Source organism: Heterocephalus glaber, unplaced genomic scaffold (assembly GCF_053883595.1).
Source record: "Heterocephalus glaber isolate CG9 unplaced genomic scaffold, H.glaber_assembly_v1.0 deba00001608, whole genome shotgun sequence".
In the NCBI taxonomy this organism is placed as follows: Eukaryota; Metazoa; Chordata; class Mammalia; order Rodentia; family Bathyergidae; genus Heterocephalus; species Heterocephalus glaber.
This window is the reverse complement of record NW_028258379.1, coordinates 27,751,754-27,774,959: the sequence shown is the minus strand read 5'-3', so window position 1 is coordinate 27,774,959 and position 23,206 is coordinate 27,751,754. Positions and strand designations below refer to the sequence as shown.

Below are 23,206 nucleotides of genomic sequence, written 5' to 3'. Positions count from 1 at the left end.
TATTCTTCCAAGTAATAGAAATTAATCTTGACTAGGTTCTTTGTTAAAATGTGTTAAAGCTCACATTCATTTAGATCCCTAAAATCCTTTAATTCCTTTTATCTCTATTACCCTTCTTCCCCAATATCGAGTGTTTCTACGTAACACAAAACAAGTATAATTGTAATCTGACAAAAGTGACATCAGGAAAATAAGCAGCTATTCTTTTTTTTTTTTTTTCCAGATCATTATTTGTTCAGTGTTGGTTTTGGGGATCTTTCTGAAACAAATCACATCCTCTGGTGTCTTGTTGGTGCTTAAGATGCTTTTTTAAATTATATGGAAAAATGTTTAAGTGTTTTTAAGCAGCTATTCTTAAAGATGATCATTTTAGTTCTTCTCATTTCTGTACTGTGCTATTCGCTGTCTTTGAGGTAATGTAGAAGGAATAACTAAGACTGGAATTATATAAAACATTAAGAATATTTCCCCTGGGCCAGAGATGTAGCTTAGAGGTGCAGCACCTGCCTGGCAAGCTCGAGACCCTGAGTTTGATTCCTGGTATTAACAACAACAAAGAATTTTTTTCCTATAATTTATTGAACACTATATAAACACTAGAATATGGGCTGAATTAGACTGAAGTTACCTCACTTCTCATTCCCTCTCTTTCTCAGTCTATCTTTTTCTTGTGCTGGGGATTGAACCCAGGGCCTCTTGCATATTATGCACATGCTGTTCCACTGGTGTACAACCCCAGCCTAATCTCACTTTTCACTGTTTTCTCAAGAAAAAGAGAATGGTTCTTACTTACCTAGTGTCCTAAGACATAGGCATTTGTGAATTAAGCTAATAGGCAAGCCCAAAGAGGCCCAAATTTATGAGGTTTCGATACAGAGAAAAATCTTTCTAATTTGTTTATTGGAATAAGATATAAGAAATAGTCCCATAGTAGAACAAACTGGGTACTAAAATGGTTAATGAATGAGAGGCTCAGATTTACCCTTTGTTTTGTGCGTCCTAAACAAAATGACCTTTCATAAAACGGCACACTGAATACATTTGCCTTTGCCTGAATTGAAACCTTGTGCAGTAACATCTCAGTGACTTCTGTCATTCCTGGGGAGTAAAATGTCATATATGTATATTAAAATTCCCATTTAATCCAAGTTTATTCTTTAAACACAGGTTGATACTTACAGTTTAAATCTTATGATTAAATATCTCTATAGTGTTTCTCAGTATCAGGCACACCCTGCATTTTCCTTGTCCTTCTTTACCTACAGGAATATAAACTATGTGAGAGCAGAAATTTTGTTCTGTTATCCAGTGCTATATCTCTAGTACCCAGAATGTGACTGACACACAGTAGGTGTTCAGTCAATATTCACTGAATGATTAGGTGAATCTAAGTCTACTTTCAGTAACCTAAAGAAGACTGTATAGAACAGATTAATAACAGGTATATCCAGGTGTGGTGCAGGATCAAAATCAGGGCCTTGTACATGATAGCAAATGCTCTTTTGCTGAGCTATACTCCACAGTCCAAGAATAATATATTTTTTAGGCTTTGTTTTTGAGACAATGCCTCTCCATGTAGTTCAGGATGGCCTTGATCTCACTATGTAGCCCAGTCTAGCCTCAAACTTATGGCAACTTCCTGTTTCAGTTTCCTGAGTGCTGGAATTACAGGCATGGACCACCATGTCTAGCTCAGAATATATTTTTTTAAAAATTAACTTACTGGGCTAGGGATTTAGCTCAGTGGTTTCAACCACTTACTGCGCAAGCACAAAGACCTGAGTTTGATCACCAGTACAAAAAAAAAATTGACTTACTGTGCTTCAGAGTCATAATGTTCTTTGTAGCATCTGATCATCCAGAATTGTAATAGAAAAGATACAAGCAGTTCATTTTGTATGCAATGGTCCAGTTCATGCCTTGGACCTTCTTTCCATAAATCTCTGAAATTGGCTTTCAGTTCATGCCAATTCATTTGCCTCTTTTCCTTACATTTAAATGCCACAACAATACAAATCTGACCACTCAAGGAATTCAGTTACTTGGACTTCAGTCGATAAAATTCAGTAGAAGTAGAAGACAAGATGTACTTTTGATTGTTATTTTTTTGAGTCCTCATTTATATGTGAGAAGTGTAGTGATATTGTGTATTATCACCTTGGGTGTAAAATACATAGTATGTTATTTGATCAAGGATGGAAGAAAATGGAGTAACAGTAAAGAGAAGAGGGAAGAAAGATGCCTGCTTTGAGGTAATGTGACCACTGCCATCTGTCAAAAGGAAGAAGCAGGATGCTTCATTATTTATGGCAGACTCAATGAAGAGGTAAGCTCAGGGCTTGAGTTAAGTTAATACTTGTTAACTGCCCTTGTTAGATGATCCGTGCCTGGGACAGGCTTTATCTAGGACTATCTCCTCTCATCTGTCTCCTGAAGAAAAGTCTTCCAACTTTCAGTGTAGTCTAAGAAAGGCATCAGGATAAAATTAATAGTCGCTTTTTATCTGTGTCTAACTTTTATCAAACCCAGTGCATCAGTGACTTAAAAAATCCTCCAGCTAATTTGTGTGCCCTTCCACTCTGCTTTCAAAATAGTATGACCAAAAAGACTTTAGATAAAAAATGATGGGGAAATGAGGAGGAAGTGTACATTTTGTCAGGACTTGGACATGCTTATGATAGTTGGTGCGTTCATAGAGGACTGTGATTGGGGGCACTGCCTTTTTTTTTTTGGTACTGGGGATCGAACTTGGGACCTTGCGCTTGTGAGGCAGGTGGCGGAACCACTGAGCTAAATCCCCAGTCCTCACTGTTCCTTTTTCCTAAGCGCAACTTTTTAAACTGTCATTTCCTCAAAACCAAAAGCTTGATTATTGAAGCACTTGTTCTCAGAGTCAGTGTTGGTTCATTAGAGTGAGTCAACTCTATTGTCTGAAAAGAAGCCAAGTTCCATTTAACTTTTGTTTTTAATTGTCATTTACACAGCAGGCACAGTTATCTGAACACTCTTAGGGGAGCAGCTATGAAAAATTTTAAAGTGATGACAAAATCATTGAATAACTATAAAAACTAATGTGATGTTTGTTCAGAGCCAAAGGAAAAGGAAGGGAGAATGTAAAATACCTGACAATAAAACCGGTTCATAAAAACAGTGATAATTGCATATTGGTCTAGAGGATTTGAGAAGGTTCGAATTTAGAGGCTTCTGTTGGAATACGTTTTTCACAAGTCAGATCAGCTTGCTTTCGTCACCAGTGAGAGCTGTCAGCAGGAGAAGCCATCAGAAGTTAAGCTTAACAGGAGGGTACTAGAAGCTGGGTAACATGGAGTCCCGAGAGGTATGAATAAAGCCAGTAATTAAAGGCTGGTAATAAACTTTCATTACAATTAAACCAGGCCCATAAATAGTACCAGGACAGGCATAACCCAGGAGATTTGGATTTAAGGAAGAGGAAACACTCGATTCTAGGAATATATCCTAGAGACCAAGTAATGACAGTGACAAGTTGAGTTTCCCTTATACGAAATGCTTGGGACCAGAAGTGTTTCAGATTTTAGAGTTCTTCAGATTGCTATAATAATTTTAAAAATGATTTTAATAATCACTGTATATTTTGATCACCCCTTATACAATTAAAACTTTTTTATTTTTTTTTATTTCTTTTTTTTTTTTTGGTGCCAGAGATTGAACTCGGGTCCTTGTGCTTGCAAAGCAGGCGGTAGAACCACTGAGCTAAATCCCCGGGCAAAATTTTTTTAAAAAATGGATGAAACTAAATCACTTAAAAATGTAATGGTTTTCTAGTTGCAAAATGCATTCACATGGTTTTCCCCATTTGGTCTCCATATGAAGTTGAGAGAGAAGTGTTACTTTATTTTATGCTTGAGAAAATGGAATTGAACTGATTGTTTTTTCAATTCATAGCTAGTAAGTGCCTGCAGTTCTTGGTATGAAGCTCGATATTTGTGTTCTATAAACTGCAGTTTACTGTAAAGAAGCAATAGTATTTGTTGTCCATAAGTGTAATAAATTTTCTGTCCTTATGGGTAATATGCAATTAATTTTTTTTATTTTGGTACTGGGATCAAACTTGGGACCTTGCACTTGAGAGGCAGGTGGCAGAACCACTGAGCTAAATCCCCGGCCCTTACAATTCATTTTATAGTGAATTATCAGAGCATCAGAAAATAATACAAGGACTTAGACTTTTGTGTATAGTAAAGCATGTTTGGATTTTGAAAAATTTGATGTCCATGCAGCTTTTCAAGCATAGGTTTTTTTGGATTTTTTTTTTTTTTTTTTTGAAACAGGATCTCTTTATGTGGTTTAGGCTGGCCTTCAATTCACAATCCTCCTATCTCATATTCCTGAGTGCCGGATTACAGATGTGTGCCACCATGCCTGGCAAGCACAGGTCTTTCATAGAACTTTCTCCTGTGTAATGTTGGAGGGGCAGTGTGGTGTGCTGTAAAGCTTTTCAAACTTTAATGGCACAAGAATTGCTTGAATTTAATCGCTTTTTAGGACCCAGAAAGCTTTCTAGGTAATTCTGGTAGAGGTGGTCCTGGGAAAGTATTTGGGGAAACACTGAAGAATATCTACTTCAAAAGTCAGTGGTGATTTGACCCACAATACCCCTTCAGTTCTTGGCATAGAACATGGTACATACTAAATGTTCAAAATATTCTGTTCGTAGGTGATGGCATGGTTAGCAGCTAAGAAGCCTGAGAATATTCATTGTTTTCATTCAACCAAATATACCCCATTCCTGTTTACGTAGGAATTGGCAGATATAAAAGGACAATGGGCAGTTCTCTTGTAGAACTTATTTGAAAGACTAATAGTAAAGGTCTAATTCTTCCTTTGTAAAATATTGTAAAATAAAAATTAATATTGAAGGCATGCTTGTGCAATCTTCCCCCTGCAAATTAAAAAATTCTTTTTTTTTTTATTTGAATGAGGCTTACAGGTCAAGGAAATGGACTGATTATTATTTCTATGCTTTATTTTTGATCTAAAACTATACTAGCCAGTACAGCTACAAAGGCAGCTATTTAATTTAAATGAATTAAAATTGAATAACAGTAGAAATAGAGTTCCTCAGTGGCATTAGCTACATTTTAGGGGCTCAGCAGCCACCTGTGGTGAAGGGGCTGCCTTACTGGGCTGCAGATGTGGAACGTGTCCAGCATTGCACAAAGTTCAGCTTGACTGTGGTGCTCTAGAGTCCAGAACAACAGAGCAGTGACTTTCCAGTGGCTTTGATATGTGAATTGATTTTGAGGTAAATATTAGCAGTGGATTAAGGCTGCCACTTCAACTTTAAATTTTTTTTTTTTAATTTTGAGATAGAGTTTTGCTAAGTTGTACAGGTGGAATTCAGACTTGCAGTCCTCCTACCTACTTTTCTCAGTGCAGGATTATAGATTTGTTCTACCATACCTAGCTCTGTTTCACACACTCACATACACTGTCTGTCTCTCTCTCTTTTTTTTGTGGTACTGGGGATTGAACCTAAGGTCTTCACATGGTGCTATGTCCCCAGAACTTTAAAAAATTTTTATTTTGAAACAGGGTCTCACTAAGTCACTGGGCTTGTGCTTGAATTTAGAGATCCTCCTGCCTCACCCTCCCAGAGTGCTGGAATTACAGGTGTGTGCCATTACACCTGGCTTCATTTCAACTCTTATATGCTTTAATACCTTCAGATTGAATAGGCCCTGGGCTACTACTGATTTACATTAACAATTTCATTACACAGCAAGTGGAATCTAAATACTAATTCTGAGCTTTTTAAAACCTCAGAGTAATACATTATTTTACTGCATTAAGATAGCTTTGTGTGTGTGTGTGTGAGTGTGTGTGTGTATGTGTGAGAGAGCAAGAGAGAGAATTCTACATTCTGTTAATTCAGAATTCATTGTTGACGTGAAACTGTAATTTAGAGCATTGTACTTGCTTTAAATTTGTATCTAGTGAACTGCTGGGAATAAGAAGAGCTGGCAATTTCATGTGTGTTAAGTAGAATTTGTAACATTTATGTGAAATAATCTATTTATAGAAGCCAAATTCAAGAGTAGTGAAAAGTTGAGTTGACACTTGATCAGAATTCTCTAAGTAGGACACCTTTTATGCTTTTTTTTTTTTGAGTCATGGTCTTGCTATCTTCTAGGTTGGCTTCGACTTGCTATGTTGTCCAGGATGACCCTGAACTAGCAATCCTCCTGCATCAGCCTTCCAGAGTGCTAGGATTATGGTTCTGTGCTACCATGCCTGGGTTTTCTTTCAAAAAATTAATTATGATATATTTGTGTTTTGGAAATTGAAAAACAAAAAACAATACTTTCAGTACTTTTTGTTCTTGTTAAAACCTGTATGTAAAATTGTATAGCACTCACTACACTCTGATGTCTAGGCCATGAATGCATTTTTTTCCCAGAGTTCAAGAAGGGATATGCAGGGCCAGGGATTTAGCTCAGTGGTTCCGCCTCCTGCCCTGCAAGTGGAAAGACCCGAGTTCAATCCCCGGTACCAAAAAACAAAACAAAACGAAGGGATATGCAGGTCTGAATGTTGCTCAGTGGTAGAGTGCTTGCCTGGCATGCTTGAAGCCCTGGCTGCAATCACCAGTACCATAAAACAGACAGACCGACAGAAAAGAAGAAAGGAAGGAAAGAAAAGAAAATATATGCAGTTGCTTTGTTTTTTAACCTTTGTTTTCAGAACACAAGTACCGTGTATAGTTATAGATAGATCCTGCCCTTTTCCCCTTCAGGTCTTGCTGTTGTCCCTTTCTGAGCAGAAGGCAATAGAAGAGCTGCCACTCTGTCCTGGGTCATGGGTTAGAGTGACCGAAGTCATTGAAATCCTTTTGTGCATTCTGCTGCCTCCTTCAGTGACCTTCTGTCTTTCCAGGTCACTTACTTCAGCCTCTGGTACTACAACAAGCAAAATCAGCGTCGCTGGGTAGATTTAGAAAAACCTCTGAAGAAGCAGCTGGATAAATATGCGCTGGAACCTACCATCTATTTTGGAGTGGTGTTTTATGTGCCTTCAGTTTCACAGCTGCAGCAGGAGATTACCAGGTGAGAAAGTATACGCCTCCTGTTTTTGGAAAATAATCTAGTGAGATTAGGAATGTGAAACTAAGGTTAAAGGTAGAAGATAAAAGTCTGAAACTTTGCCCTCTCACCCCACATTTGTAGCCAGCCTATTACAAGGGGGTTCTGGTATGCGATATGTCATCAGAGTTTTACTGCTTGTCGGGTGAGTAATGGGCTCACTAGATGTAAAGGAATGATTAAAGGGCAAATGATGTTTTTACCCTGGCTGTAAACTCTGTGTAGTGGTGTTACCTTTTATTGTTTTGTTTCTGATGCTTTCTAACAAGTAAATGAGAGAAGAGATATAAAAAATGTAGTCTTAGAATCTGTGTTCACTCCTCAAGCAAATGTGGGGAAGGTTCTCACAGCTCTCAGACTCTAGAAGCTGTATCTATAGACAATGTGAGGAAGAATTGTGGGGGAGGAACTGCAAGAGGTAGAGGGAAGGTGTTTACAATCAGAAAATGTTGACCAGTAAGTACTCTTTGAAGGCCCAAAAGCAGAAAGAGAAGATGATATTAAGAAGGATGCTAGAGGGACTAAATGCTATTTTAACATTTTTTCCTCTTAAAGACAATTAAAATACAAAATAAAGTAATAAAACTTGAATTATTGGGGCCTAGAATGTAGCTAAGTAATAGAGTGCTTGCCTAGCATGCACAAAGCCTTGGGCTTGATCTCCAGCCCTTGAAAGAAAAAAAAAATTGAATTCTTGAGCTTACCCAGGTTCTCTGAATCCACCAGTACTTTATCTTTTTAAGCCTCTGTGACATTGCTCTGGAGCCAAGCTGGACTAGTTCCCATATGCTGAGCATACTGTGTTCCCTTCCATCTTTATGTCCTACGTCTTTCTCTTTTATTTATGTGTTGGAATCATCCTGTTCATCTTTTGAGTAGGCGCCTCCATGAAGTTCTGTGACTCCCAGGCTGGAATGAGCATTCTTAAAATTGCTGTACTTTTGTGAAGATAGCAGTTGTCACCACCCCTCATTGTGGTTTTTTTTGGTGTATATATCTTATCTCCTTCCTAGATTTTAAGTCCATGTTTGTCTTCAGCTTTCCATTTCTTTTGAAAGCTAGGCAGAACCTGGTACAGCCCCATGCTTGTGGAATGCTGTTTGAGCCTACAGTTAATTATTGGAACAGAATGGAAAACCAAAGAAGTTGCAAGGATCAAGTGTAGAGAAAAACAGATACTGACCATGAAACTGGTCTAAAATATAAATGTTGAAGAAATAAGTGAAAAGCAGGAGAAAAAACATGGACTGATCTCTTTCACTCATGTAAACATTTATTGAAGATATACTGTGAAGGTCTAAGAATCATGTTGGGTAGTGTGGGAGTTGAATACACAATTGTGTATTCTTTATTTGGACCCTGGAGGAGTTGCTTGTCTGGTGGAACTGGCAGTTTATGTAAATACATAATTACAGTATCCTATGTTAATAAATGCTTTAATTAAAGCTCTGGGTTCCTAGGGTTAGGGCACAGAGAACTTGAACAGAGAAGGCAAAGGAGTTGGCTTTTGATCTAATAAACTTCAGAAGGGATTTTTACTTAGAGGGAAGAACCCATGCGAAGCAGCAGGAAGAATCAAAGTCTCAGATGTTACCTGGAGAGGAGAGAAGGCTTAAAAAACAGGCTTGTGTTAGTCATAAAGTCATGGGACAATGAGGAAGACCTTTTCAAATTTTAATGAGATGGAATGATCAAATTTGCATTGTGCAAAGATCACCTATAATGAGAGATCAGTTAGATGTCCTAAGTCCTCTAAGTTACAATAGCGGGTGGCTGGAGACTAGTTAGGAATGTCTATGCTATAATTTAGGCATCAGTCTAGAAAGTAGGCCAGAACAAAGGCATTAGCCATAGGAATTGTTGAAAGAGAATGGTCCCAGTAGATTCACTCAGTAGGGTTGCTAACTGATTGGGTATAGGAGAACTTAATAGAGAAGTTCTATCACTAAGAATTAAGTGGGGCCGGGATTTAGCCCAGTAGTGCTGGGCCTGCCTCACAAGTGGAAGGTCCTGAGTTCGATCCCCCAGTGGGGGTGGGGGGGTGGGGGGGAATTAAGTATGAGCATAACTTTCTCTTTCTGGTCCACTGTTCTCAGCATGTTCTTCCATTCACGAGGTTACCGTATAGTCCAAGATATCTACAAAAGTTCTAGCCATCACCAGTACAGTGAGAGAGCAGAGCAGTAGTTTTTTTTTGGGGGGGGGGATAGTGAGATATACAAAGAAACTCTAGCAAGTGGTTGGTATGCTCTTTGTCTTGTGGCAATAATTTCATGAATACATTTATATGTCAGAACTACATGTTAATTCTGTGCATTTTGTCACATGCTAATTATACATCAAAAAAGGTGTCACCATTCAGAGATACTTTAAGGAAGAAAAAGGGGAGAACAAATCTCTAAATACAGTCATACCTTGGTACTGTATTTGACTGCTTTGAAACTCATCAAACTTGATACTTTTACATGAAAGTTTTGTCCAGGTACTTGTTTGTTTGGCACTTGATACACAAGCTAGAAGTTTTCTGCGTTGATTGCCATGTGACTCATTCTCCTTTCCAGTCAGAACAATTTGTTGGGTACTTGTTGTTTTCAGTACTCATGGCATCTCTGGGAGCGAATTAACAGTGAATGCCAAGGTACCACTGTAACATATGCTCAAGAAATGAAGATTTGCCAGAAAAGTATGTCCACAAACAGTGGAAAATGGCCACCCAATATTATAAAATGAACTAAAGAAACTTAAGAAAATAACATGTATTTAAATCCAAATTAGATGAGCTTTGGAATGATCTGGTTATGAGGTAATAAGCAAGCAGGAAAATAAAGCTAACATAGGCAAGAAAAGAATTAGAGATAATTAAAAAATGATAGAAATAGTATAAATTTAGACGACAAGACCAAAAATTAAAAGAATATGTGCAATAAGATTCCCTAAAGGAGAAAGTCAAAACATCAATGCAAACAAATTTTTAGAACCATAGTAAAACTTCTTTGAAAGACTAATGACTTGAAGCTGTTACACTGAAAGGACAAACTGTGTTCCCAGAACTCAGCCTACAGTATTGAGGCCCAAGACATACATACCCTGCAAATTCATTGGAGATTGAGTATGTAGACACAAATTCTGTTACTCATGAATTAAAGATGGTATCAGACTTTTGAAAGAACACTTCGTGACAACAGATAAAAGAATAACATTTAACATACTCAAGGAAAGGAATTATGAGGCAATATATCTAGCAAAAATGACCTTTAAATATGTCTTAGCTCAGAATGCCATATTAAAATACCACAGACCGGTGATTTAACAGAAATGTATTTCCTCACAGTGTGGAGATCTCAGCATAGTTGGTGCTGGTGAGGGCTCCCTTCCAGGGTTGTAGACCTTCTCCTTGGGCCCCCACATGGCATTAGGAGTAAATTCTCTGGTTCCTGTAAAATAGCAGTTCCATCATGAAGTCCCCACCCTCACAGCATCAGCTAAACCTCCTAACTTCCTAATGGCCCCATCCTCAGGTATCCTCACGTGGTGGGTTAGTGCTTTAACACTCACGTTTGGTGGTGGTGGTGAGTACAGTTGAGTCCCCAGCAGAATGTAAAGGCCCAAACATTTGGGTACACACAGGAACTTGGAAACTATTGTTTTTGCATGCCCTAAGGGAACTATCATAAACCCATCTTTAGTCAGCTACTTAGTGACTAAACGTGCTTCAATAAGGCCTGGTGCCTGGGACCTAGAAACAGTGACAAGTAGGTATTAATGAACACCCTGGCACATGATTTTAGTCTTAATACCATTTTCCATAAGAGGAATTGGAATTCTGTGGGGGAGACAATGTTCCTGTCTGGGCTAGACCACTGATGTTGAAAGACCCAGGAACTTACTTGAAGAAATTTTTACTTGCAAAACAGGAAATTTTGAGCACATAAAGAATAATGAGATACATCAAGTATATTTTAAAAAATTCATCAGTTCATAATATGTAACTTCCTGAATTTTTATCCAAATGGGGAAGTGATACAGAGGAAATAATGCTGACTGACCTAAAGTACATGATTGCTGATAATAACAGCTATTGTTTGAGTACACTTTTGACAATTGTGCATGTGTAAGTACGGTCAGGGATATTGTTACTCTTCGAAACCATCCGGAGTTAAGATTTCATTTGACTGGTTTATGTTCTTCTAACAAATTATAGTGAAATGCTTTATCTTGATTGAAGATAATACTGACTTTATAAAAATCGACTTTTTTTTATAGGTATCAGTATTATCTGCAGCTGAAGAAAGATATCTTGGAAGGAAATATTCCTTGTACTTTAGAACAAGCAATTCAGCTAGCAGGCTTAGCTGTTCAAGGTAAATAATGCATATTAAGCAATTAAAGTAATAGTTAATAATGTAATAGTTCTATCAGATCAAAATGTTATAACAAAAAACAGTAATGGTTTATTAAAGTAACTGGCTTTCTATGTACATCTTTAGTGGTGTTCATATATTTATGAAAAAATATACTATTATTTAAGGGGCTTCCCTGTAGGAGAAATGAATTTGAAATACTTCGATTAAATATGAGACTTTTAGGGCCAGGGATTTAGCTCAGTGGTTCCATTGCCTGCCTTGAAAGTGCAAGGTCCCGAGTTCGATCTCTGGTACCAAAAAAAAAAAAAAGAGAGACTTTTGGAAGGTTAACTATGTTATATGTCTAAAGGTCTAATAGTGTAATGAATAGAAATACATATATTTAAAAAACATTTAATATACTATATATTAATCTAGCTCCAGGACTTGATATGCTATGAGCTAATATTTTAGGAAGAAATACCTGTCAGTGAGATTGAGGAGGTTATATTCACTTTAAGTACATTTCATTTGTTTGATTTCTTAAGTAATTTTCCTGGTTTATAGAGCATCATCAGTTATAATGAATTTGCATTTCCTGAGCTTTTTTGGGGAGGTGCTGGTGATGAAGCCCTGTCTTGTGCTTACTTGGCAAGTGCTGTACCACTGAGCGACATCCTCAGTCCTCACAAGCATTTTTCAACTGTTTAATTCTTTCATTTTTTATATGTTTAATATATACATATTTACATGTATGTATGTACTCTGGGGTGATTTCTTATACAACATCATTTCAAATGATAACTGGCACTTAATCTTGAGAACTGAAATTTAACCAAAAGAATCATTAATAAAATTCCTCCAGATATTAACAGGCATGGAGATGTGACATTTCTAAATAAATGTCTGATACATAATCCTTTTGAAGGTATTTTTAATTTTCTTAAGTATCATCTTTGATTTTAAGAATACTTTTTCATAAGCTTTTTCCTAAGCTCTTAACTTTTTAATTTATTTAATTTTTTTGCAACAGGGTCTCCTCATATAGGGTAGGCTGGCCTCAAACTCACCATTCTCTTACCTCAGCCACCCAAGTACCTCTTTGGTTTTTTAACAATTAAAAATTTCAGCCGGGGATTTAGCTCAGTGGTTCCATCGCCTACCTCGCAAGCAGAAGGTCCCAAGTTCGATCCCCGGTACCAAAAAAAAAAATTTCAACCCTCCCCTAAACAAATACAGTGGGCCCTAGAGTTATGTCCGGCCTGACATACAAACAGCTTGGCTTACAACTGGAATTTTAGTTTTAACTTACGTCCAAAGTCTTGAGTTATAAGCCGAATGCCAGCTGCTTGTGTGTCCAAATGATCTCAGAAACAGATTTAACACTTAAAGGGTTCTGGAAGGAACATTACAGCATCCTTTCCTGTGTGTGGTTAACTTAGAAATCCTGGGCCAGTGTCTCTCTAAGGACACTGAGATCTGCTTGTATACAGGAGAAAGTTGTGTAGAGGAGCCTGAGCCTTCATTTGACCAACTTGAGTTACAACCAGCTCTCGGGAATGAATTGAGTTCATGAGTAAAGGCCCACTGTACATCTTTCTGTAACAAATACAAATGATCGAATTCCATTCCCCAGCTTGGTTTCTTCCTGACATTTTTATGTGTATAACAAAGCATAGCCAGGTGTGGTGGGGCAAGCCTGTAATCCCAGCACTTGGGAGGCTGAGGCAGGAGAATTGCTGCAAGTTTGAGGCCAGCCTGGACTACACAGTGAGTTGAAGGCCAGCCTGGACTACGTAATAAGACCCTGTCTCAAAAAACCAAAACCAAACTGAAACAAAACAAAACCCCCCAAAACCAAACCCATACATACACCATTATAGGACAGGTTTGGTTGGTTTTTAATTATTAAGACCAGAGTGTATTATATATAGTTTGTAACTTTAAAATACTTGAGTCATAAGCATTTTTCCAAGATAAGATGCATGAACTTACCTAATTAACATTTTTAAAAGGTATTTTAAATACACATTCTGTAGTTTTCAGGCAGAGTTGACTTCTGAGTCATAAGCACACCATCCTGTACTGCCTATTGAATTTTGTTATGCACATTCTGCTATGCAGATTAAACATAATCAACATGTGAATATATGTCATTTTCTATAGCTGATTTCGGTGACTTTGATCAGTATGAATCCCAGGACTTTCTTCAGAAATTTGCCTTATTTCCTGTGGTAAGTCTTCTTTTGGCATTGGACCTTGTTGTAAAAGGCCCTTAGAAATTCCTGCAGTGAAGTCCCCGTGGTGTCTACTCGCTAGGCTGCAATAGTGTGAAGAACTCAGTTCCCTCGTATAAACATCGCAGTGTCAGTTCTTGCCCGACTGTAGTCTTCTTGGTACTTGTGAACTTACAGAAACTGAAGTCTGCAGCCGCTGCTGTTTTCTTTTGAATGTGAGTCTAAGGAGGGGGATTTGTTTTCAGCTTCTAAGAATCACATAGAGGATTTGCTTTTAACAGAAGGCCTGGAACCTCACAAAGGTGATATTGAAATGAATTTGACTTCTTATCAGCAATCTAAAAAAGACATTGCCTTCTGCTTTTTAAAGTTGTCACTGATGGAGGTGACGAGAAAACTGTATGGCCCGCTCTTCTGAGCATCTACACCACCAGCCAGAGAATGCACAAGGTGTTTTCACGCTGGGTCAGAACTGGCTGGCAGCTGTCACCAACCTGAAATAACTCAGCTCAAATTTTCTCTGGGATGAGTTGAAAAGGGAGGGCAAGTTTCTTGGCTCCTGAACAGAAGCCACTTAATTCCTTAGATCACAATTACACAGATAAGCCAAGTTCCCAAATAGTAATACTGGTCATGATTTTTGCCTGAATGGAGAGTCAATAACAGCAGCAAGGATTCCTCCTAAGAAATGTACGCATGTACTTCTGTGTGTTTCCTTCAGGGGTGGCTGCAAGATGAAAAAGTGTTGGAAGAAGCAACACAAAAAGTGGTCTTACTACATCAGAAATACAGGTAACACCGTGAAATAAGACATGGCAATAAATAGTATGGAATTGGGCCGGGGATTTAGCTCAGTGGTTTTGCTGCTTGCTGTGCAAGTGCAAGGATCCGAGTTCGATCCCTGCTACCAAAAAAGAAAAGTATGGAATTATTCCTGTTTGAATTTGAAATCTGTATTGGCACATTACATTTAGAACTTTACTCAGCTGTACACGTAGCCGGCATTTCCCTAGCACTCACTATGTGCCGAGTGTGTTTAAGGGGACACTGGCCCACATTCATTCGTCAGTCATGTTTTACTATTGAGGAAATGAAAGAAATGAAGAACAGTCAGTTATTAAAGGATGCCAGATCATCACCTTATATATTAAGTAACAGTATGGGGAAGGCAACCTTAGGAAGATTGTTTCCTTTTACAGTGCAGCAAGTGCAATTATTCCCCCAGGGTACTTTTAGAAGCAGTATTTCTGTCATCTGGGAGGCTTGATAAGAGCTCTGGTGCTGCTTGCCCCGACTGAGCTTTTTCTGTCTGCTCTGTATACCTCTGGGCTGGTGGGTATGACTTTCTTTGATGGTGAATCTGTGTTGCCTATAAGAAAAACCCTCTCAGAGAATGCTACCTTAGTCTAAGCCAAGTATCATATACCATTACATTCTTATAACTACAGTATTCTTTAAGGTAAAGATGATCTCTACCTTAGAGATGCAGTCTAAGCTCAAAAAGACTTTAATCTTTATATGTGGCAGAGGTGGGATTTGAAACCAAGTCTTGTCTGATTATAACCATTTTTTTTGTGGTACTGGTGATTGAACCCATGGCCTTACTCAAATGCATCTCCAGCCCATATTCTCCATATTCTCTTCTGAATAAACCTTTTGCCACTGATTTCTCTCCACTCCAATCTATACAATCCTTTATAAAATATTAATCTTCTAAAATATCTCTTTCCTCTTATCCCTCCCCCACTCCTTCCTAAATGTTCATGGATATTTTCTTGCTCTCCATAAGTTGGTGAAATCTTGCCTTTCCATCTCTTTTCTGCTATCTAAGTCAGCCAATTTTTTTTCCCTCGCATAATCACACATTGTCCAGAAGCACACATTGTCCTGAGTTATGTCACTTTTTTTTTTTTGGTACTGGGGATCAAACTCAGGATCTTGTGCTTTCGAGCTAAATCCCCAGCCCTCTATCACTTTTAACTCATTCACTTCTGCTTCTCTTCTAATTTTGTTTTTTGGTACTGGGGATCGAACCCAGGGCCTTAACACTAAGCCACTCCCCCAGCCCTTTAAAAATTTTTTATTTTGAGACAAGGTCTCGCTAAGTTTCCTAGGTTGGACTTGAACTTGTTTGTGATCCTCTTGCCTCAGCCTAAGTCTTCCAGAGTTCTGGGATTACAGGCATGCGCCATTGTGCCCAACGCTTCTGCACTCCTTGAAAAGATAGTACCTACAAACTCATTTGTATGAGGCAGAATGTTAGATTGGCTCAAAGATAAAAACAGTAATTTCCTGCCTGCCAAGAGTGCATCCCCAGGCTGGCAGTCACAGGGATGGGCAGGACAACCATGTGACAGTAATTATAGTGATATGATAAGATAATAGGTGCCTTGGGAGAGGTGTAGGCAGAATATATTATGGCTGCACCTGGTGGGGTGGGCACTGGGGAGTCCCAGAAGGTGACAGAGAGGGAGGGGTACATACACTGAGTTGCAAGGGATATTAGGGATTGCTCAGGTCCTCATGTGGGTGACAGGTATACGAGGAGGGAGTAACATGTGGAGAGGTCCAGAGGTGTGAGCAAGTGTGGTGTATTCAAAGAAATGCAGAGTGTGGAATGGCTGCCGTGTAGGGTGCCATGGTGCCTGAGGGAGCAGCAGAAGATGAGGCTGGAAAGGTGAGTCTCCATGCCAATGAGCAACCCTTCTTCCCCTACATTCCCTTCCTGCCAGTCTTTGTAGTGCCCCAGTCACCTGCGCTAAAAGAGATTTCCTGCTAGCCACCTCATGCGCTTGTTTCCTGCATTTATTATTTGACATGTAGCTAGCACATGATTCTCAGTAATGCCTGGTATTTTGGGTAATTAAGCAATTAGGGAAAAACTCCTAGCTTTCACTTGATATTTTAGGGACTGTTCCATCCTCACCTGCTTACAGTCTAAGGTGTAGGATGTTATAGATCTCACCTGTGTTCAGCTCAGTGTTTGGCTGGTAGTCAGTTTTTGCTAAATATTGAAGCACTGATGTAACCAATTACAGATGCTCAGATGCCTGAAATGTTTATCATGTCTTATGCCAGATTTATATGTAGTCTTTAAGGAAAGCTTAAAGACATTTTTATTCCTGTAAACAGTCTCACTAACATCTCTTGGGTTGCAGAGGGCTCACAGCTCCTGATGCTGAAATGCTGTACATGCAGGAGGTAGAAAGAATGGACGGTTATGGAGAAGAGAGCTACCCTGCAAAGGTAAGTGTGGCTTGAAGCTGAGGCTCTAAAATTAGGCGTAGGAGTTTGAGAGAATAGTGACGAAGCTTGAGGATGGCCCGATGTTCTAGCTGGAAACTTCAAAGCTGAGGTCCTTGTGACCAGAATTTTATAGTAAAGCACATTCTCATTTTGCAGTTTGTGCTTTGAAATGATCAGGAAATATAGTTCCAATTTGCATCCATATTTACGAGATAATATGGTCTTCTGAACATTTTATATTCAAATTTAGGGAAAACAAGTTTAAAGAATTGGGTGTAAAGTTGTTGCAGTTCTGATGCCTCTGCTTCATGATTCTTTCTCTGCTCTGTGCTCTTAGGATAGCCAAGGAAGCGACATATCCATTGGAGCGTGTCTCGAGGGTATCTTTGTGAAACACAAGAATGGAAGGCCTCCTGTGATATTTAGGTATTTTTCTTTCCATTTTATGTGTGCATTCTGTGGCTGCTATTGATGATATTAAAAAAATAACTGCTCATAAGTCTCTCCCAAGGTCTCAGTAGAAAATGGAAATATTCCCTTCCTAGACCAAAATGTCATCTGAAAGTAGTGAATGGTTCATTAATATGCCACTCTTCAGTACCAAAGTGCAGAAATTGGTGCTTCTAACAATGACCTACTTATAAAATGCTTAAAAATTTGTGACCCTTTTCCTGCCATATGGAGGCCATTCTTTGTTTTGATCTGAATTTTTCATTTGAGCTCTGGTTTCTAGGGTAGTTCTTGTGGAAAATTAAGACCTTTCTTTTGACTCTACTTATGTAACAAAATTCTTCAAATACCAACCTCTCAGCAAATTTCAATTACTTTTTGTAATGTTGATTTTCCCCTCTAGATTATAAAGAAGTGATACTACTATTCATTTGTGGAAATCTTGGAGTGTACATAATAGGAAAGACAGTACTGATATATAAAGATGTCTTAATGGTGGGTGTAATAGACTTAAATTTCTGAATGTTGAAGTTACAAATGGCTTACATTTCCTTTTTAGTATTCTGTGTTCCAGTTACTATCTGAAACAGAAATTGGATCATATTGTTCAGTTCTTCCATTGAAGTTCCTTAAAATTTGTAACTGTAGAAAATCCACAGTGTCATTTCATAGGAATATTTACAGTTTTACTCTGAGATTCTGTCTTCTCCTGATAAAAATATTAAAAATTTATATTTTTATAAAGTATTGAACATATCCTAACACTTTTGGTTTTTTATTCCTTTGTGTCTACCACTTATTGAAGGTAGTTTATCATGCATTAGATACTATACTGAGTGCTTTCTGTATATTTTTTCATGTGATCTTTCTAACAACTCTGAGCAGTGTGTGTTACCACCATTTTGCTTGTGGGATAATTGGGGTTTATAAAAACTGAATAATTAATGCACGGTCTCCCAGTTATTAACTGGGACTTGAACTCAGATTCTCTGCTTGCAGCCTGTGCTCTTAGTCTCCATATTAAGCAGCTCTCTCTTTTTTTATTCCTCTTATCTCTTACTCCTCCACTCTCTGCCACCCAACATACACTATTCAAGCTTTCTAACCCATCCCTATCATTTCTCCTTGAGTAGTTTTTCCTTTGAAAAACTTTCACTAACTGGGTATGGTGGTGCATGCCTGTAGTCCCAGCTACCAGGGAGACTGAGGCAGGAGGATCGCAAATTCAGGCCAGCTTGGGCTATGTTGTGAATGTGAGGCAAGCCTGGAACATAGCAAGGCCCTGTCTCAAAAAACCCAAACCCAGAAAGCTCTTTTCGCTAAAGTGGCAGCTCAGTGACTGACCACAGAGAGCAGACACAGCCCAAGGAGCAGCGCCCCATTCCTACACTGCCCCACACTGGGCCAGCCACTCCCCTTCGGCAGTTGTGCTCTTGTCTCCAAGCCAGGCATGAAGTTTTCCAAACATGCTGAACTGCAGGACAGGGAGATAAAATGGATCTGGGCTGCACCTGGAGGGTAGAGTGCTGACAGTGCTGCCAGGTTGTATGGAAACTCAAGACATCCAACCAGTTGCCTTTATCAGCAGACAGGATTGATTGATTCATTCATTCATCCATAGTAGTGGAGATTGAACCCAGAGCCTTCTTGCTGATCTTCATCCCCAGCCCTTTTTTTAATGTTTTATTTTGAGACAGGGTCGAGCTTAGTTGCTAAGTTGCCCAGGTTGGGCTTGAACTTGTGATCGCCTTGCTGCAGCCTCGCAGAGTGCTGGGATTGCAGGCGTGCACCACTGTGCCAGGCTGAACAGGAATTTTAAAAATTGCCTTATTTTTATTTATTTATTTTTTTGCTATCAGGGATCAAACTCGGGTCCTTGTGCTTGCAAGGCAGGCAATAGAACCACTGAGCTAAATCCCCGGCCCAAAATTGCCTTATTTAATAAGATGTGAATAATCTTCAGCTTTAACTATTAAACATTGAATCACTACTGAATTACTTTAAAAAATTTACATAAATAAATATAATACAAGGTGAACACTTCTAATCCAAAACTCTAAAATATGAAATTCAAAACTCTTGGACTCCAACATGATACTCATGAAGTTTTAGATTTTGGGGTCGGGTATGTAGCTCAGTGGTAGAGTGCTTGGCTAACATGTGTGGGGCCTTGGATGTGGTCTCCATCATCACATACACACGAAAAGTTTCAGAGTTTGGAACATTTCATGTTCTGGATTTTTAGATTAGGGCTGCTCAACTGGTAGTCTGGAAATACACCAAAATCCCAAAACTGAAATACTTTTAATCCAAAGTGATTCTGATGAGAGATACTCAACTTATACAATGAAGAAGTATAAAGTAGGTTAAGTTTTTTTCTTCCGGAACCATTTTCCCTTTTTATAAAGTCGCACAGCTATGTAATAAAGCAAGTGTTAATAAATGAAAGCTAAATATGATAAGACAGAATTAGAAAACATGACATAGGATTTTGTGTCCTAGTGAAACACCCAGAATGGTTCATTCCTTGGGTTCCTTCCCAGCACTTAACTCCATCTTTACCCTCCAGTTTTTCAGAGCGCTCTCCCCCTGCTTTTGTGCCTTCTTTCATCCTGTTTAACTACAACATCTAACAGTACTTGTTTGTTTATATCTTGTCTCTCAAGTACCACCATCCACAGTGCCCCTTTGAGGGGAAGGAGCTAGCCTAATGTTAGTGTCCTCAGGACCTATGCAATCTGCCATTGCTATGATGAGCGCCCTTTACAATGTTTGTTGAATGAACAGTTGTGGCATTGGGGATCTTTGAACATCAAGCTAACCTAGTAAATGAGGATAATATATTTTCCATCTTTCAAATGCTCTCTTCCTTCATTTACTGTACATGCATTTATTTTTGTAAGTAACTGATATTGCTTCAATTAGAAAATATACGCTAGGAGATTAAAATGACTGTTTTATTTCCAAATGATTAACAAATATTAACTTCTGCACCAAGCTTAAGGAAAAGTCATGTGTTGTGTCTCCTCACCTACATGTGAGCACTCACGTGGCCGTCCTCTGTTGTTTTTTAGGTGGCACGATATTGCTAACATGTCCCACAACAAGTCCTTTTTTGCATTAGAGCTGGCTAATAAAGAGGAGACCATCCAGTTTCAAACTGTGAGTAAAAAATGAGGAATCTGCAGGGAATGCTCTTCTTAAAAAAGCACTAAGTTAGCATTTCTCTGAGCCTTTGGAGGGGAAGAGTGGCATTACAATTCTAATGTTTCCTAATATTAATTAATTAATTAATTAATTTTATTTTATTTTTTTTTGGTACCAGGGATTGAACCCTAATTTTATAAGACATTTTGAAGTTGTGAAATATGACATTTTGAAAAATGGCACTGGGTATAAAGTGGCTGCTCAGTGAATAGTGTTGAGTAACTAAATTTTTTGACAGGTGCTATCTCTCTTTTTTTTTTTAATTCAGTATTGAGGATTGAATCTAATGCTTTCACACGGAGCTATATCTCCATCCCTTCTTTTATTTTTTATTTGAGGACTAAGTAGGGGAGAAAACAAGCACCAGTATCTTAATTCCAATGGTAATGAATAGCTTTGCAGAAATATTATATAACAGTTATTTGCTTTTGCTCTCTTCACAAAGGCCATGTTGAGTCACTGAGTCAAATGTTTTGTTTAAAATCTTTGAGAATATTTGTCAGGAATAAAAGGGGATATTTTTATAAGTTTTAAATTTCCAGGGCACTTTTAAACTGTTTAATATCATACACTGTTGGAACAGATTTTTTTTAATCTTCATAATTGAAATCCTACTTGTAAGATTTATAGAACAGGCTCAGTGTTAGAAAACGAAAGAATCGCAGTACTTAGGAAATGACTTTAACATAACCTGTCATCCAATTATATCTTGACCTCAGACAAATTGTTTGGTAAAAGTACCAAGTCGTACCTTGTATGTGTGCTTTCATATTACTTTATGCATGTTTTGTTTGCCAGGAAGACATGGAAACAGCAAAGTATGTTTGGAGACTCTGTGTTGCACGACACAAATTTTACAGATTGAACCAGTGTAACCTGTGAGTATCTCCTGCTTGTGGAAATTGTAGGAAATAATGCATTTAAAAACTTATCTTAAGCTTTCTTGTATATCTACAAAGAAGTTTTATCAAATGCTAACTTCTCCTGAAACTTTTATAATAATCTCTGTTTCGTTATCTATTAAAGTGACGTCTGTTACCCAGGGCTGGTGTTGTACGTGTGTAATCCCACCACTGTAGGAGACTGAGGCAGGAGGGTCGAAAGTTTGAGCCCAGCCTGGGCAACTTAGTGAAACTCAATCTGAAAATAAAAAAAGAAAAAGCAAGGGCTGGGGATTTAACTCAGTGTAAAGGCTCTGGGTTCGATTCACAGCACGACCAAAAAAAAAAAAAAACCCATCTTTTTCTCCTTTGGCTTTAGAGCAAGTTCTGATGACTACAGTTATGCTTCTAAAATTTCTTTCAAGTACTTATTAGGACCATTCTAATTTTCAAAAGTTAAAGAAGAGGATAATAGTCTTTGTTTTTTAGTCAGTACCCTGGTCAGCATTTTGAGTAAGCGTTATTCAGCTTTTCAAGCTACGTGAAGAATTTAGGCCCCTTCTCCCTAACATACATTTTCAGTGACCCACATGCTTCCCACTATGCTGGGCCATCCTCAGGGCATGCAGACACGCTGTGATCTCCCACACATGATGCGTGGCTTCAGGTCTAGCATCAGCAGTGCGTCTCTGCTTTCGGAGCGGACTTCTGTGGGAGTGCTATGCACACTAGCATTCTTCCTGCACACCAAATTCCCAGGTGCACTGTAGACACTGCTTGGCTGGTCAGCTGACCTTCCGTCAGGGGCATTTGGGGAGCTCTGTCCTCCTCCACAGCACTGAGCCTCTAGCTGCTCCTTCCTCCCTGGGCTGCCGGAACCCTACTCCCTCCCGGATTCCTCCCTTTAGGCTCTGTTAGTGCTGAGACTGCCTGTCCATTTCTCCCCTTCTAGGGGTTTTCACCTGACCTCAGGGTAACATGCTAGCTGCTCAGCAGATTGTATCTCCAGCCCCACCTCTCCCTGAGCTCCAAAGTCCTGCATCCTGCTGCCTATCTGACTTGTCCCTTTGGGTACCTACTGGCGTCTCGCTTTGATATGCCTAAAACATCTCTTGTTCTCCTCCTTTACCTGCCCTAAGGCCACTTCTTCTCTGATGTTTCCTGTGTCCACAGAGGCAGCACACTACACTCACCCAGTTGCCCTGGCCCCAGACCTAGAGCATTTGATTCACCTTTTTCCTTCCTATCCAATTCATCAGCAAGCCCGGCTAGCTCCACCTTCAAAAGAGATCTGAAATTGGAGCATTTTTACCCCTCCATTAATGACTTTGTGTCATTTCTCATCTGAGACTGCAGCAGCTTTCTGACTCTTTGTTTCTGTGTCTTCCTGCATAGCTTTTTTTCTGTAAGTCAGCCAGAATGATTGTGGTTTAGTGTGAGTCAATTCTATTACTCTTCTTCTTAAACCCATCCCTTGGCATCCATCTAACTTACAAGTGTACAAGGTTGAACGTGATGTGGTCCTTGCCTGGTTCCGGCCTTGTTTCCTTTACCCTCATCTTTGCTCAATGCATTGCATCCACATTGTATTCTTGCTCTTGTGAGCTGGTTCCCCTCTCAGGATGGTGTGCTTGCTCCTTCCTGCATGGAGTATGTGTTTTCCTATGCCTTCTCATGCCTCGCTTCTTCATTGCCACCAATTGTCGGATCAGAGGTGCCCT

The 23,206-nt window shown here is 38.9% G+C and overlaps 1 protein-coding gene across 4 annotated transcripts in view; it reads left to right on the top strand.

Annotated features, from left to right (window-relative positions):
* Ptpn21 (protein tyrosine phosphatase non-receptor type 21) overlaps positions 1-23,206 on the top strand; it is a 64,914-nt gene that overhangs the window by 13,443 nt on the left and 28,265 nt on the right. For 3 of the 4 annotated variants that reach the window (XR_002389692.2, XM_087195452.1, XM_004837092.3), the window contains exons 3-10: positions 6,916-7,085; positions 11,385-11,482; positions 13,631-13,698; positions 14,423-14,493; positions 16,860-16,947; positions 17,285-17,373; positions 20,472-20,559; positions 21,403-21,482. Coding sequence is in view for 3 of the 4 variants with exons in the window: in XM_087195452.1 (XP_087051578.1) it covers positions 6,916-7,085; positions 11,385-11,482; positions 13,631-13,698; positions 14,423-14,493; positions 16,860-16,947; positions 17,285-17,373; positions 20,472-20,559; positions 21,403-21,482 (752 nt within the window). In the remaining variant the exon portion in view is untranslated. The other variant, XM_087195453.1, reaches the window with a different exon arrangement.